We start from the raw sequence: 16,407 nt of genomic DNA, 5'->3' as shown, positions 1-16,407 counted from the left end.
TACCAGGGATGGTGTGTATAAGGTGCACATTCTAGGAAATATCGATAGTACCCTTTTCTTCCATAAGTCACATACATATAAACCTTTAGTGATGGTGAAAGAAAAAAAAATCAGAGGAGACCGCCTAATGACCTCATTTGGGCTGGGGCAGCCACCAGCTGCATTTGAGCAACTGTAGCTGCTTTTCCAGCCCTTTTCATGCCCGCTGCCTGTTCGCCATCGCTGCTTTCCAGGGCCGTTCATTCATTCATTCTGCTGGAGGACTTCCAGCACGGTACATTGTTTCTCTCGACTTCCAAGCCTGGCAAGCCTCCCTGCAGTTTTAGGATGGCTGCTTTCTCTTCACCCAGCCTGTGGCTTTTTAGGAGAGCTTCCTACTATTCAGGTCCCAAGTGTGTGGAATGGGGGCCCCCTCCCTGCACAGATGTTCTGTTTGAAACACACAAGAAAGTGCAATCAGGAAGCAAGAGCGGAGCGTGGGCTGCGGAGAAAGTTGCCATCAACACCTGTGCAGAAGCTGCGCCCAAAAGGACAGACTCCTCCTCCCCCCACCCCTCTTCTGTTGTCACCCTTTGTGTCCTGCACCTACTTACAGAACCTGGCAGTTGGCCGCTGGAGATCAGCTCACTGTTCTACTGCCCACCTGTAGGGACTCGCTTTCTCCTTTCTCCCCGCTGTGCTTAGACTTGTAGGGGAGCCGGCGGAGTAGCAGTGAACTGTGTGTCTAAGCAGGCCTTAGTGAACGAGCAGTGCTCTCCACGCCACCGCAGCTAGTAAGATTAGCTGCTTAGATTTGTCTAGCACCAGCAGGGAGACCTGGAATTCACGAATCAGGCTGCACTGGGCTCAGATCCCAGGTCTACCAGGAACTTGTGTGGCCTTGGGCAGATTACTTGATCTGTCTGAGCCTCCCTTTCCTAATCTGCAAACACCAGGTAATAAGACCACTAATGTCATAGGAATGATGTGAAGGTTCACTCAGCTAATGCACAAAGTGTGCGTCATCTCAGAGCTTGGCATGTGGGAACAGCTCTGCAAATGTTAGTCATTGTTATTCTGATTGAAGGGGAGCAGATGGCACTGGGGCTAGAGGACTAGGCAGTTATCCGTGGGTCCTTGCTGCGATCATAATGTTTCCTCCTTCTCTCCCTATCTTGCTTTATTTTCTTCATAGCACTTATGTGTCGGTTTATAGACTTACGTGTACTCTTTCTCTCCTTCACTAGAATGTGACTAGGCCAGTTTATTTATCTCTTGTTAAAATAAAATACAGTGTGTGTTTGTGAAACAAAAAAAAAGAATGTGAGTAGGTGGAGCGTCGTCAGTTTGGTTCATTGCTGTATCCCTAGACCCTGAGACAGGAGCTAGCGCGTAGTAAGGACAGTAATGCAGTCAGTGTGCCCACTGCTGCTCCAGGTGCTATTTGTATACTAACTGCTATATTCATAGCAATCTTTTGAGGTAGGTATGTCATTACCCCTATTTACAGATGAAGACGCTGAGTCACAGGGGAGGGGAGTTCTTTGTGCCCAGTGTTACACGGTTAGTAAGGGGAAGGACAGGCGTCTTTCTCAGAGCCTGGGCCTGTAGCCACTCTGCTCTGCTCTCTCTCTCTAGTGGGAGACTTCACTATTATTTTTATTACTGATCTGATTGACAGCTTTTAAAATAGTCAGTACCTACACATGCAGAATTCTTTAACCATCATCTGTCATTCGCTGTTAACACTAACTGTGGAAGAAGAAAGGTAACATTTTTATTACTCCCCCCGCCCCCATTTACAGGTGAGCAAACAATAACAGATAGTGTTTCTTGAGCAGGTCACCATGACCGGCACATTTAGTAACTCTTTTAATCCTTACAACAATCCCATTAACTTAGTGGTATTATACACATTTGACAGATGGGAACACTGAGGCATAGAGGCAAAAGTACTTGCCCAGGGCCATACGTCTAAGCAATGATAGATCTGGGCCTCAAACCCTGGCAGTCTAGCTTCAGAGACTGTTCTCCTAAACACTTCAGTAAACACCCTTCTTTGTGATCTAGGGAGGATAAGTTAATTGTCCACAGTTACCCAGCCTCTAAGTGGCAGAGCTGGGAGTGGAAGTCAAGTCTACCTTGACCGCCAAACCTGTGCTCTTTGTCCTGTATACGAGAGCTGAGGTAAGAGTTACCTCCACATATCCCTGGACTTGGGTTTCCAGCCTTCTGTGGTGACAGGGAAGGAGAACGTGAGTGACTTCATCAAGGTCACCCAGCTGGGAATGTGGAGCTGTGACCCCTGACCTCAACCTCGTCTCTCTTTCCATCATGCTGGGCTGTATTTCAGGATGGCATGTCTGGTTTAGCCAGGCCTCATTCACAGGACAGGCCTTTGAAAGCAGGTGCCCACTTGTGTCCCCAGAGAAAACCGAAGGTACTGCTGATGGTACAAGTCCTTCCAAAGTGTGTGTGTGATTTCCTTTGGGCTAGAAGGACATCTCGTGTCTTTATGAGACATGTAAGACAGGCTGGTGAGCTGGGGGGGTGGGGTAGGGTGGGGACGGGGGCTGGTGAGGAAAGAGGGGAGGGAGAATTGTGTCCCTAGGAGCATAGGAAGTCTGGCTGGGCTACACAAACAAAAACATTTCCTTCGGGGCCAGCGGCCCCAAGGCATTGGGCAGCGCCCACCAGCAAACAATAAAGCAGGGCATGTGTCTGCTGCTGATTGCAGGCCAATGCGCTGTTGGCGGGGAGTCTCCCAGCAGCCCATTGCGGAGGCGGGCAGCAGGCTTTCTCTTGGTGGAGCTGTCAGAGATGCGCTTCCACAGGCTGTTTGTTCCCTGGAAGTGGGGCACCCTTCTCCCTCAGCCTCCTGCCTCCCGTGGCCCCCATGCCCGCCCTCGCTCTTCCCGTTCTGCCCCTCGCTGCCCACCAGCCACTCAGTAGCCTAAGTTCCTAGTGACTGAATCCGTTTTGACTGCCTTCTCCCCGAACGCTCGCATCCTGTCGTCCCCCAGCCTTGGAGATTCTGTAGTAAGGAAAGTGGCCACCCCGTATTGGGCTGCTGCAGTGCATACACACTGGCCATGTGCCGAGCCCTTGCCACCATCATTTCATTGAATCCTTGCTTCCGCCCTCTTGGTAATATTCTTCTATTTTACACACGAGGAGACTGAGTCAGAAGAAGTTGAACAGCGCGCTCACGGGTCTGAAGCTAACAAGTGGCAGAGCAGAGATGCCAGCTTAGGTCTTCCTGGCTCTAACATGTGTCCTTTCTGCCTTTTTAAGTCCCCTTTAAGTGACCAAAGATCCTTTTGAAGTCTGACATATTATATTGGGCAGGCCAAAAAGTTCGTTTGGGTTTTTCTGTAAGATGTTAACGAAAACCCAACCAGACTTTTTGGCCAGCCCAGTAACTGGTTTTTACTGCAGTTGCCACGCTGAGCGTAGCTTCCTCTGATGGACACCTGATGAATGGCTTTGCACATGTCCCGTTCTCGTTGAAACCATAGGAAGTATCATTTCAGTTGAGGGGGACTCTCTGCTTTGTGAGTTACCAGAGGGGCATGCCCCTCGGCTTATTGTTCATGGGAACATGCTCAAGGAATTTTTCAGGAAGCCCCCATCCAGGATGTTACTGGAAGACTCGCCTGATGGAGTTTGTACAAACAAAGTGTGACCCTCCCAGCTCAGCCAAAACCCCTGCCTTATGCGGGGAGGCTCTCTGACCCTGGCGGAAAAAGCTACTGTCTTCGTCATCCAGCCGAGAAGCCACTACAGGCTAGGCCCTGAGCTCCCCATCCGTGGGCCTAGAGGCTTCTGGGCAGACTTTCGCCATACCCTTAGATCTGGTTTGTACATTGGTTTCTGCACAAAATACAAGTCTGATCACGTTTCCTCTGCCTCACTCAGACGTCTGTGATATTCCATGTTGTTCTTAGAAACAATCTGCTAAGTCTTTTTCTCTCCTTCTTTTCTTTTTATTGTGGTGAGATATACATTAAAAATCTACCATTTCAGTTATTTTTGTTTTTGTTTTTGTTTTCAGTACGCGGGCCTCTCACTGTTGTGGCCTCTCCCGTTGCGGAGCACAGGCTCCGGACGCGCAGGCTCAGTGGCCGTGGCTCTCGGGCCCAGCCGCTCCACGGCATGTGGGATCTTCCCGGACCAGGGCACAAACCCGTGTCCCCTGCATCGGCAGGTGGACTCTCAACCACTGCGCCACCAGGGAATAACTGCGCCCTCAGTTATTTTTAAATGTACGCTTCAGTGGTATTAAGTACATTCACATTGTTGTGCAGCCAATCTCCAGAACTCTTTTCGTCTTGCAAAACAGTAACTCTGTAGCCATTAAACAACAACTTCCCATTCCCCGATCCCCCAGGTCCGGGATAATCGCTATTTTACTTTCTGTCTCCATGACTTTGACTATACCAGGTACGTCATATAAGCAGAATCCTATAATATTTGTCCTTTTGATTCTAGCTTATTTCACTTAGCATAATCTTTTCAAGGTCTATCCGTGATGTAGCGTGTACCGGAACTTCCTGCCTTTTTAGGCGGAATCGTAGTCCGCTGTGTGTACCTACCCCATTTATGTGTCCATTCATCCATCAGTGGATCTGCTAAGCCTGAATACGGCACTGAAGGGCCTGCGTACTAGTCTCGCCCTTGCCAGCCCTGCCGGCCTCCTCACTGGGCACAGTCTTTCTCAGCTTTCTGTGCTGCAGCCACACTGCCTTTCTTCAGTTCCCCCAGAACTTTACCTGGAAAAAGGCCTTTGTTTTACACGGGCCATTCCTTCTAGTGGGAATGATCTTCCCTAGCTTCTCCACTCCTCTTCATCTTAACCTGAATATCCCTTAACTTAAATATATTCACACTTTCTTCTGGAGTCCCACAGGAGAGCTTGCTCAGCCTCCTTTCCCCTGCTTATTTTCATAGAGCTCAACATGTCTTTATTATGCTTCTTACCACTGTAACTTATTGATTAATTGTGCATGTGTTTTATGACTGCCTTCCATGCCAGACTGTAAACTCACTCTGACATAGTGGCTGGAATGCAATAGGTGCCCAGTAAATAGCTGCTGAAGGAAACTACAAACTAAGCGAATGAATGAATACCAGAAAGAGAAAAATTCATGGCTATATGCTGGGAACATTTGGATTTTTAAATGTGCACAAGATGTTAAATTACTAGTCAGATCTCAAAAAGTCATCTTGCTGGAGCACAGATTGTTTGCCCTGTCATCTCTCTGTTGATAAAAACTTCCATGAATAAACTGTTCATTATTTGAAGATGCCTCATAGTTGCCAAAACATAAACAACAATAGCAGCAAAGGCAGCTTACGTTTTCTGATTGTTTCTATCAGGCTTTGTACTGTGTACTTTCCATATATCATCTCACCTAATCCTCACAAGGTCTCTGAAAGGTGGATGCTGGGGGTTTTGTTTGTTTATTTTCAGTTTCTATTTCCAGATGAAAGGACCAAGGTGCAGAGAGTTTAAATTGCTTGCTTAAGGTCACTGAGCCAGTAAGTGGCAGGTGCAGAAGTGGAGGGGCATCAGGGTAGGATGGAGTACCATCCCCTCCCCTAGTGCCCTTCCCCTCATTAACGGAAAGAGCTTTTTATCCATTTTATAAATGGGGCCTCTGCCTTGCTTTTCTTTGAAGCCAGGGTTTTGTGGCTAAAGAAGAATTTGAAAACTCCAGGTCCACAGAACAAATTTGACCCTGATGCACCTCTTTCAGGCTCATGCCTTCCTGCCGTTACATCTCCCACTGTGCTTCTGCCTGGAGTGCCCTTTCCTTTCTTCTGCAGCTGATGAGTTACTGTGCGTCTCTGGGGCATTTGCCAAACCTTGAGACAGAATGAGCTGTACTCTCTGCATGCTCCTCCTGCAGAAGGCCTGTCCATCCGTCCTAGCAGCAGTCGTGCTCTTCCAAAGTAGAGGTTGACAAGTTTGTCTACCCTGCTGGACTGAGCCTCTGGAGAAGTTGGACCAGGCCCGCCTCGTCTCTGGTGCTCCTCAGCCCAGCCCGGGATCTGGCAGGGAACCCCGGGGCCTCAGCCAGTGCTTGATGAGTGAATGCATGCCAAGTGCAGAGCCGGTGCTCAGAACCAACCGGCTGAGACCAGAGCCTGGAATACAGCTAGCCTGTACTCACAGAACCCTGTGAATGCGAGATGGAGACGATCAGATGTATTAATCACTGGTTTGGAAAGGAATTAAAATATTTCCATAATATAGTATGTTTCTTTTCTAAAACAGATGTGCCTTCGTTGTTTCATGAGGAAGTAATTAAGTGTGTTTGATTAAAACATTCATAAACACGATCAGATTTATTCAAGGCTACTATATGCTGCTATCTTTATTGTTGGTACTTTATATAATGTTGTGTGTGCATCTCCCAATCACCCTGTAAGGTGTTTCTATTATCTTCATTTTAGAGATGAAGAAACTGGGGCTGAGAGAGATTAATTAGCTTGCCCAAGGATAGTCAGCTTCTGAGTGATAGATACAGGAATAAAATGTCTGTCTTGACTTCAGAACCAGTGCCTTTCCATCATCCTGACTGCTTCTGATCTTGTAATTTGGATACGTTCAGCTCAACACCCGGAACCACCATGCAGAGACGCCTCTCTTCTTCTCAGCCCTTCCTGTGCCTGGTGTCCCCTCCCCCTCCTCCCCCCACCCCGCCCCCGCCCCCCGCCACTGCACTCCCCTCTCCATTTCCTTAGAATATTACCTCTGTATTTGCATCCTGAAACTGAAATATTTTTGTCAGTGTCAATAACTGAATACTATTATATATGGAAACTGGTGTTAATAGTGTAGTAAGGTCACATTTACATTAATAGATATAAAAAATACACTTTATTAAGGCCAAATTACATATATTATGAATTTGTTTTCTTTATATAGCCATTTATTCTTAAGGGTTTTTTGAGTCCCAGTTTATGTATTTTTAAATGTGTGATTTTTTTTTCCTCCATGTTAAATATAACAATGTAGTGAAAAAGAAGTTGGTTAGATAATTTTTTTATTTTATTAAAGATTGTCTAAAAAGTAGGCTACCTATTTCAAGTTACATATGAAATATAAGATTGAAATACTTCTCTGTAGAGAAGTTAAAAGGTTTCTTACAGACTTAGGTGCATTTATTTTCTGCCCCTCCTAGTATTTCAGCAGGATTAAGTTTTTTGAATCAGTGGATCAAGTTTTAATTTTCCTGTTCCTTCCTTATACTGACATATGCTTTGGCAGAACAAAAAAGAGACCTAAACATGTCAGCATGATTTTTGTTCAATGAATTAAAAACCATAAAAGTAACAAGATCTGATCCAAATCCCTAAACTCCTGACATGGTGGTTTTGTCCTTTTCAGTCCCAAGATTCATATTACTGACTTTGAAAAAAGCTTTACGCCTGGAAGCAGAAGTTACGGCAGCAGCACATAATTTATTTGAAATAGATTGCAAGGGGTAGGCAGCATGGAGTAGTGGGAAGAATACAGGCTACAAAATTCTGGATTTGAATCCCAGTTCTGTCACTCAAGCCCATCTGTGTACCTCAATTTCCTCATTGGAAAATGGGGGTTTTAGAATCTAGTTTGATAAGTTGTGAGGTTCAGCGAGGTAAAGTACTCATCTGGCATTGAGGGGCTCCGTAATGGTAGTCATCAGGATTATTTTTATTTTGAGAATGTTTTTAAGAATTTGAGAATTCTGAGAATTCAAATAGCTGGATCCAGAAGGATTTATTTATCACATAGTCGTCCACTTTGTCCTCAGAGCTTATTCTTTCCCAAAACTCTTTAATTTTTTTTCTCATCCTATCAGGAAAAAAATACCAGGTAAATGCCACTAAATCTTTAACACCTGTTTGCCACTGTTTCGCACGGAACATATACCCAGAACTTGGGATTATCCTTACTAAACCGAAACCACGTAGATTTGAGGATCAAGAACCACATGCCAGTGATCTGCAATTCAGGACCCAGGAGGCAGAGGAATTTTTTCATACTAAGAGCATTGGCTTTTGAGACAGGCCAGCCTAGGTTTGACTTTGTGTAAGATAACCAAACTTCTTTGGACCTTATTTTCTTCATCCATGAAATGGAGTTCATGATCTTACAGGACCCTCTGTGATACAGCTCTCCAGCCTCTTTTCTTGTTACTCCCTTCTCTGTTATCTGTGCTCCAGTCAGTTCCTCACATGAACATGATCTCGTTGTAACTTAAAGCCTTTGTACGATGCTCTTTCTTCCTCCTGGAGATCCCTACCTGTATTGGCAACTTTGCCCTCATTCTTTAGATCCTTGTGGTGTATTAGTCAGGATAGGATGGGCAGTGCTCTAGTAACAAGCAACCCCCAAATCTCCATGGCTAAAACAACAGAAATTTATTTCTTGCTCATGATGCATGGGGCACTGTTCATCATAGTCTCTCTGGGGCCTAAGCTGATGGAAGCTCCCTCCCAACTTGCACTGCGGCCAACAGAAACAAATGTGGTGCAGTGCACGCTGGCTTATAAACCTTCTGCCCTGAGGCGACACCCATTCTGCTCACATCTCACTGGCCAGAGCAAGTTGCACAGCCACACCGAACTTCAGAGGGGATGGGGAAGTGTATTCCCACTGGAAGGAGTAAAAACCAGAATATTAGTGAACAAACCTAATGACTACCATGCTTAGATATTATTTCCTCAGGAAAGTCTTCCCTCCCCAAACTGACCCCTCCCCAAACTCAGACACGCTCTATTGTAAAGGTCTGTTTACTTAGCTCTCTCCCTAGCTAAGCTCCCTCAGAACAGGACAGAGGTCTGTCACCTTCATCGTAGCACACTCTGTGCAACCAGAACTCTGACAGGTAGTAGGCACTCAGTGCGCACACGACCAAGAAATGAAGGCAGGACGAACATGCTAGACTACTTTGCTGGCTTGTTGTGATGATTAAATGTGAAATAGGAATAATAACTGCTTCATACAGTTGTTGTAAGGGTCAACTTACAAAAACTTATAAAGTGCCTGTCGCAGGTGTTTATAATAGCCCTTCAGTGTGCTCATTGTTTTTATGATGAGGATATTAACAGTAAAAATAACTGACATTAAGCATTTTTAATGTGCCAGACACTCTCATGGGTACTTTAAGGAAGTTAACTGGTGCAGTGGTTCTCACATGTTGTGTCTGGGTCAGTGTTGAGGTGATTCACAAGTAATTTGCTATAATAATAGTTAAGATTCTGAAGGTTGCTGCTTATTTGTTTTGGGTGATTTAGAGGTATAGAGATGGTGCCATTTCTGTAGCATCATCATGCATTAGCACTGCTTTCTTTAGCTGGAGACAAAGGGGTGGAATTATAGCTAATAGTTGCTTCCTTTTATTGAGCACTTAAAATGTGCCAAGGTCAGCGCTAAACAATATACACGCATCATCGCATAATCAATCTTCACACCACCCATTTACGTCAGGTACTGACTATCCCCATTGTACAGATGGGAACTCTGAGGAGGGGAAGTCAGCTATGCATCTGGTAAGGGGCATGGCCAAGATTTGACTTCAGGCCTGCCTAGACTCCCTGGCTCATGCTTTTAAGCAACACTCTTCTTACTGGCTGTTCTCAGCTATCTCACCAGGAACTCTCCTTGACCTTGAGCATCCCCATGGGCGTGTGTCAGGAAGGTGAAAGACCCTCCACCGGCAGAGAGTAAAGTTACAAACTGCTGAGCTAGTGGGCAAAATGATGTTGAATTCTTGGCTGGCTGTTAACGCGTGGGATGATTTTGTTGAATGTTCTTTCGTCTTTTATCAGAGTAACCAGGGAGCACAGGGAAATGCTGGTGAAACTGGCTAAACAGAACACCAACAAGGCCAAAGACTCTTTACGGAAGGTTCGTACCAACGCAATGAATAAGCTGAAGAAATCGAAGGATAAGGCCTCGGAGGACACCATTAGGCTCATAGAGAAACAGGTACTGTTGCCAACAGATGTAGTGCTTATGTATCTGACCCAGAAGATCGCGTGTTCATGCCTGAAGTGAGGAGAATGAAAATGGAATACTCCTAGTTCTTTCACTGATGTGATCGGTATTGGCTGAGTCTCTGTTCTGGACCTGGCCCTTCACTGGACCCTGGGAATAAGGAGGAGGAGAGGTAGCTGCTGACCTTCCACTGTGTTCCAGGCTCTAAGCTGAATGCTTTACAGCACTTCATTTATCCTCATCACTACAAAGCTGTGAGGTGGGTGGTGAGGAAACTGAGGTCCACAGAAGGTAGATAACTTGCCCAAGGTCACACTGCTGGTAACTGGCAGCAGTGGGATCCAAAGCCAGCAGACTGATCTCAGAGACTCTACTCTGATGGTCTCCTGTCTATGCTTGGCTGTCTGGGCGTGGAGAACTGGGGACTTGGCACTGTTCTTAGTGTGCTGAGCAGTGGCACTTCAACAGGTCTTAAAGGAGCTACTGGAGTGAAATAGTGAGAGGCGAGGGGGAAATGTCGAACAGCATGTGTAAAGGTATGGTGTTGGAAAAGAACACCATTCAGTTAGATAACCGAGGCTTGGACCCGGGATGACACTGGGAATGGACAGAGAAGACACAGTGGCCAATTCATAGCAGGTCTACCAGAGTGAGGAGTCTGAACTTTAACACGTCCAGAGGTTCGCACATTGGCTCTGCATCTTTATCAGTCATCCGTGGCCACAAGAATGCCATGTAGCAAAGTACCTCAAAACTCAGTGACTTATATATCAAGCATTATTTCTTATTCTTGTTTCCGTGGGTCAGCTGGGATGTAGCTGTTCTAGGCTGGGCTCAGTGTACTTGCCTTCAGATCTTGGATGGGGCTCAAGTCTGCTGTACACCTCTCCAATCTTCTGGAGTCAACAAGCTTCCCAGGGCATCTTTTCATGGCAACGGCAGATGCCAAGAGCCCAGCTCCTCAAGTACATTTTAAGCACCTGCTCTTGTCACAACCCACAGGCCAAGCAGATCTTACGGGCCAAGCCCAGCACCACTGGGGCAGGGAAGTATATATGTTCATGGAGGTCTGGGGGAAGGAATGAATACTTGTTGAACAATAATCTAATCTAATCTATCATCACAGCATTCCAGTCACTTGAGGAGCTAATAAAAATACGTATATCCTCCCCTCCCCTCCCCCTCCACTCCCAGAGACTGAGTCAGTGAGTCTGGGGTGGGGCCTAGGGGTATGCATTTTAAAATGCTCCCCAGGTAATTCTGAAACAGGAGCTCCCTTGAACGATTATTTTTTCAGACAGTGGGGCTTCACACTTGTGTTCAAAAGATGACTGCGGTGGCTGGGTGGAAAACGGATGGTAAAGGGCAAGAACGGAGGCCCGGAGGCTGTTGCAGAAATCCAACCAGGAAATGATGGTGGCCTGAACTTGAGTGGTACCAGTGGAATTAAGATGGGAAGATGAATTTACCAGTCTTGAGGAGATAGAATTTTTAATGTTTAGCATAATATAAAGGGCTTTCCCAAAGCCTCCTCGTCCACAATAAAAGCATTATCTTAGGAAGATTGAACAGGAGTGTGGGCAGGATGGGGAGTAAAAAGGGAAGATGCGGGAGGCTAGGAGAGCCGTTAGGGGCTCATCAGGAGAAGGCCGTAAACTGGCTAACTAGTCCCTTCTCATAGACTCGCACTTAGAATGCCAGTCGTCGACCAGGCCCAGCAGTCACCCGGGGAGAATTTTAGATGGATGCCCGGCCCACTGCTGCATTTTCTGATTCAGTAGTTCTGCCTAGGAATGTGCATTTTTAAAGAACTCCCAGATATGCGAAAGCAGACAGGAAAGGTAGCGACCTGGAAGCATTGCAGCATACCCCTGTAATGGCACCAGTGTTAGAAAGAGGTGGTTCCGCACTTGATGTCTTATAACCTTGGAGAAGTTACTTGACTCCTTGGAGTCTGTTTCCTCTGTACAAAGGGATTCGTAATTCCTCCCTTGAAGGGTTGCCCTGGGATGCTAGAAGCACCATTAGAGTAGGTGACACCAGCCCCTCAGAGCACACTTCCTGACCTCTTTGTTCCCTCCTCTTTGCCTGCATTAGCTCACAGAGGTTCAGAGACTAGCCCGGCCTTTTCTGAGCACGGCCCAGGCCTTGGAAGAGTCTAGCTGGGGCAGCTCCTTGTCTATCTCCCAGGGGATTCCGTCGCTGCAGTTGACACTTGGCCTTTGTGTTGCTTCCTAGTGGTGAGCCTGTGGACCTCTGGGGCCTGTCAGGCACTCCTCACTCAGCAAGTCTGGGCATCTGCCTCAGGGACCAGAGCCCACGCTCCTTGAAAAAAGAAAGAATGATCAGATATCCAGCAACCTCCTTTTTCTTTTTTTTGTAATCTGTCTTCTTGTACTTTTAAAAAAATTATCGAGGTAACGTTGATTTATAATACTATATGTTTCATGTATACATTATATTTCGACTTCTGTACACACTACAGTGTGGTCACCACCAAAAGTTTAGTTTCCACCCATCACCATACAGTTGACCCCCTTTACCCATTTTGTCCTCCTCCCACCCCGCTTCCCTCTGGTTACTACTAAATCCATTCTCTTTATCTGTGTGCTTGTTGTTGTTTTGTTTGATTTGTTCACTGATTTTGTTTTTTGGGTTTTTAGTTTTATTATTTTTTTACACCAGCACTCTTTTTTTTTCTCTTTAAATTTATTTATTTTTATTTTTGGCTGCGTTGGGTCTTCGCTGCTGCGCGCGGGCTTTTCTTTACCTGCGGCGATTAGGGGCTCCTGTTCATTGCGGTGTGCAGGCCTCTCATTGGGTGGCCTCTCCAGTTGTGGAGAACGGGCTCTAGGCACGCGGGCTTCAGTAGTTGTGGCTTGTGGGTCCCAGAGTGCAGGCGCAGTAGTTGTGGCGCACGGGCTCAGTTGTTCTGCGGCCTGTGGGATCCTCCCGGACCAGGGCTCAAACCCGTGTCCCCTGCATTGGCAGGCGGATTTCTAACCACTGCGCCACTAGGGAAGCCCCTATACCAGCACTCTTGATAAAACCTACTTGACAAAGATCTTGCTCAAAGCCTTCACTCATTAGCACCTGCCTTTTCACCTTCCTCTTCAGATTAGATTTTTTATTCCGTGCTTATTACTGTTGATTATTATTATTTTCCAAAATGAAAACAACTTTATTAGTTTTTTTCTTATACTAAACTAATAGATGTTTAGTGTATATTAAAAAATTAAGGGCTTCCCTGGGGGCGCAGTGGTTGAGAGTCCGCCTGTCGATGCAAGGGACGCGGGTTCGTGCCCTGGTCCGGGAAGATCCCACATGCCGCGGAGCAGCTAGGCCCGTGAGCCATGGCCACTGGGCCTGCGCGTCCGGAGCCTGTTCTCCGCAATGGGAGAGGCCACAAAAAAAAAAAAAATTAAGAAGAAAGTAATTGGAATCTCATCACCCAGAGATTACCCTTGTTAACATTTTCTTGCAGGCCTTCAAGTTATCTCTGTAAACACATATGTAATATTACAAGAAAAAGGATCATACTATATATATTACATGATATATCCAGTGCAATAATCTTTATTATTTAAGATATTATCACTTAACTATTAGTTCTTACCATTGTTCTTAATAACTTTATGTACTGTCATATGGTTAAAAGTTTGCACGAGAAAATACTCAGTTGGGACTTCCTGGGGGTCCGTGGTTAGGACTCGACACTTTCACTTATAGGTTCCGGGTTTGATCCCTGGTCGAGGAACTAAGATCCTGCAAGCCATGTAGTGTGGCCAAGAAAGGAAGGGAAGAGGGAGGGAGGGAGGGAGGGAGGGAGGAAGGAAGGAAGGGAGGGAGGAAGGAAGGAAGGAGGGAGGGAGGGAGGGAGGGAGGGAGGGAGGAAATACTATTTCTGTTTTGTGCCTAACCTTTATGGATTTTTTTTCTCCACATATCTGAGTAAAGCCACTGTAATGATGGTCATTCTTACTCTTTCATTCAGATAAGTGTTTTCTTCATCCCACACTGAAGGGATATGTGAAACAATGTTAACATTTTCGGTAATGCCTTCAAATGGGGATCATTTTGTTTAACTTCTTACAGAAAAGCTTGAGTAAAGTAAATATTAATTGTCTTTTTGCACACTTCATTTTGTTCTTTTTCCCCAACAGAAGGCACCGATCTGGAGTTTGGCGTGTGATTTTTTTTGTTTTTATTTTTTATTTATTTTTTTAAATAAGCAAGGCAGGGGCTGATTGTTGCTGATTGTTGCTTTATCAAAAAGTTTTTTAAAATGTATTTGTTTACTTTGTTTCTGAGCCGTGTAGGCTCATTGTAGAAAATGTAGAGAATTCAGAAGACCGTTCTTAAAAATGGAGAAAAATTCACCCCATAGTCCCACATTTGGGGATGTTTCTCCTTCCCCCTTCCCCTTTTTTAACTACATAGTTTTTAACGTGATTGAAAACTTATAGTTTGCGTACAGTTTTGTATCCAGCTTTTTGTTTTCTGTTGAGCATTGACTATTAGCAATAGAAGTCTTTGTAAACAGCCTCATTCTGATGGTTGCAAAATAGTCCCTCTTGTGGTTATACCATAATTCACTTTCATAAGCCCTCTTGTTGAACATTTAGTTTGTCTAAACATTTTTTGTTATAAATAAGGTTGCAGTGAATATTTTTATAGATAAATCTTTGCTGAAATGACTTCCCTAGGGTAGAGTCTCGTGTGTGGAATTATGGCATAAAGGGGATGCGTATTTTTAAGGTTCTTGATGCGTGCTGTCTAAATCACTTGCAGGGTGTTTAGAATACGTATATTTTAAAATTTTTTTGCCTTTCTAATCCCTAACATTTGAACCTAGAATTTTTAATGTGAACTTAAAATGTTGCTCATCTTAGAAGTATTGTTTTTACTTCCACACTCCGCAGAAAATATTTATTCTTTCTATAAATCCATAAACCTTTCTAGAGGATAATGTAGTGTATACAAAACCCATACAATTTCTGATTCATTGACTTAGGGATGTATTTAAAATAAGTTATCAAGGGCTTCCCTGGTGGCGCAGTGGTTGAGAGTCTGCCTGCCGATGCAGGGGACACGGGTTCGTGCCCCAGTCTGGGAAGATCCCACATGCTGCGGAGCGGCTGGGCCCGTGAGCCATGGCTGCTGAGCCTGCGCGTCCGGAGCCTGTGCTCCGCAACGGGAGAGGCCACAACAGTGAGAAGCCCGCGTGCCGCAAAAAAATAAAAAATAAAATAAAATAAGTTATCAAGAATCTTATCTACAGCAGTGTCCATTGATGTATTATGTATAATAGAAAACTGGAAACTGTCTAAATTTCTGATAGTAGGAAAATAGCTTGTTTTACATCCATTCACTGGAATCTCTCTATATAGACAGTTATACTTTACAGATGCAGTAAATGCTTTTGGAATGTATTTTTTTTAAGGTAGGTTACACTATCATCCATTTTTGTAATGAAAAAGTATCATGTATGTGAAAAAGTTGGCAGCTTATTTACTTTAAAATGTTAATGGTGGTCATTTGGATTATGAACAATTATAATTTTATTCTTTGTGAAATTTTCTTTTTTTTTTAATTTCCAAAATTCTTTTGAGTCAGATTTTTTAAAACTGTATTATAAAAGTGTTTCATCTTTGGTATATAAGAATAAAAGGATTCAGTTGTAGGTCCTATTCCTGCAGTCACGTCTGATCCCCACCTCTCCTCTACAACCTTCCCAACCCCCAGCCCAGGCCAGCTCTGCTGAAGAAGGACCAGGGTCTTCCCACTTGGGACTCTGACATCTGTCAGCCTGCTGTTTCACCTTCACTTTAGTTTGCTATAAATGGGTCTGCTGAACATTAAAGCACTTGGCAGAAACCACCAGTAAATCTGGCCAAGATCCTTTCACTGCCGCTTTTTTCTGAGAAACAGAGCCGCTCTGAAGTGAAGCTGGGTGCTAGTGGGGCTGAAGGGGGCTCCTAGCAGACTATGCCGGCAGGCAGGCAGGAAGGCTGGACTGAGTGAGGCAGTGGGTGGGAGCAGCACCCACCGGCACTGTGGGCGTTCTGAGCTTTGCTACCCAGGCCTGCCCCAGGGGTGTACTGTGTGCTCTCACCCGTCTCCCTTTTCTGTCTCTGCCTTTCATTTTCCTGAACATATAAGGAGCCAACGTGATGATGATGATGATCATGACCATGACAGTGACGATGATGTTGATGATGACGTTATCATCTTTATGAGGCAGCATGTTGTAATGGAAAGGGCTCTTGCTCTGAAGTCAGACTAGGCTGGATTCGAATTCTAGCTCTTTCACTTCTCAGCTGTTAAGGTCAGCAAACGGCTTCACCTTTCTGGGCCCGTTTCCTCATCTGTAAAGTGGGAGAAGTAATGCCTATCTCACAGGATTGGTAAGAGGACCAAATGACGCAACACACTTT

The 16,407-nt window shown here is 45.2% G+C and overlaps 1 protein-coding gene across 4 annotated transcripts in view; it reads left to right on the top strand.

Annotated features, from left to right (window-relative positions):
* The window catches only part of MRRF (mitochondrial ribosome recycling factor), a 91,092-nt gene that overhangs the window by 36,156 nt on the left and 38,529 nt on the right, over positions 1 to 16,407 (top strand). For 2 of the 4 annotated variants that reach the window (XM_067743405.1, XM_067743406.1), the window contains exon 6: positions 9,802 to 9,961. The exons of 1 other annotated variant lie outside the window; for it this stretch is intronic. In XM_067743405.1, coding sequence (XP_067599506.1) covers positions 9,802 to 9,961 — 160 coding nt within the window. Of the gene's footprint in view, positions 1 to 9,801; positions 9,962 to 12,067; positions 12,224 to 16,407 lie in introns of those variants that run through there. One more of the 4 variants, XM_067743403.1, reaches the window with a different exon arrangement.

Source organism: Pseudorca crassidens, chromosome 7, assembly GCF_039906515.1.
Source record: "Pseudorca crassidens isolate mPseCra1 chromosome 7, mPseCra1.hap1, whole genome shotgun sequence".
NCBI classification, from domain to species: Eukaryota; Metazoa; Chordata; class Mammalia; order Artiodactyla; family Delphinidae; genus Pseudorca; species Pseudorca crassidens.
This window is presented reverse-complemented; position numbering and strand designations above follow the sequence as displayed.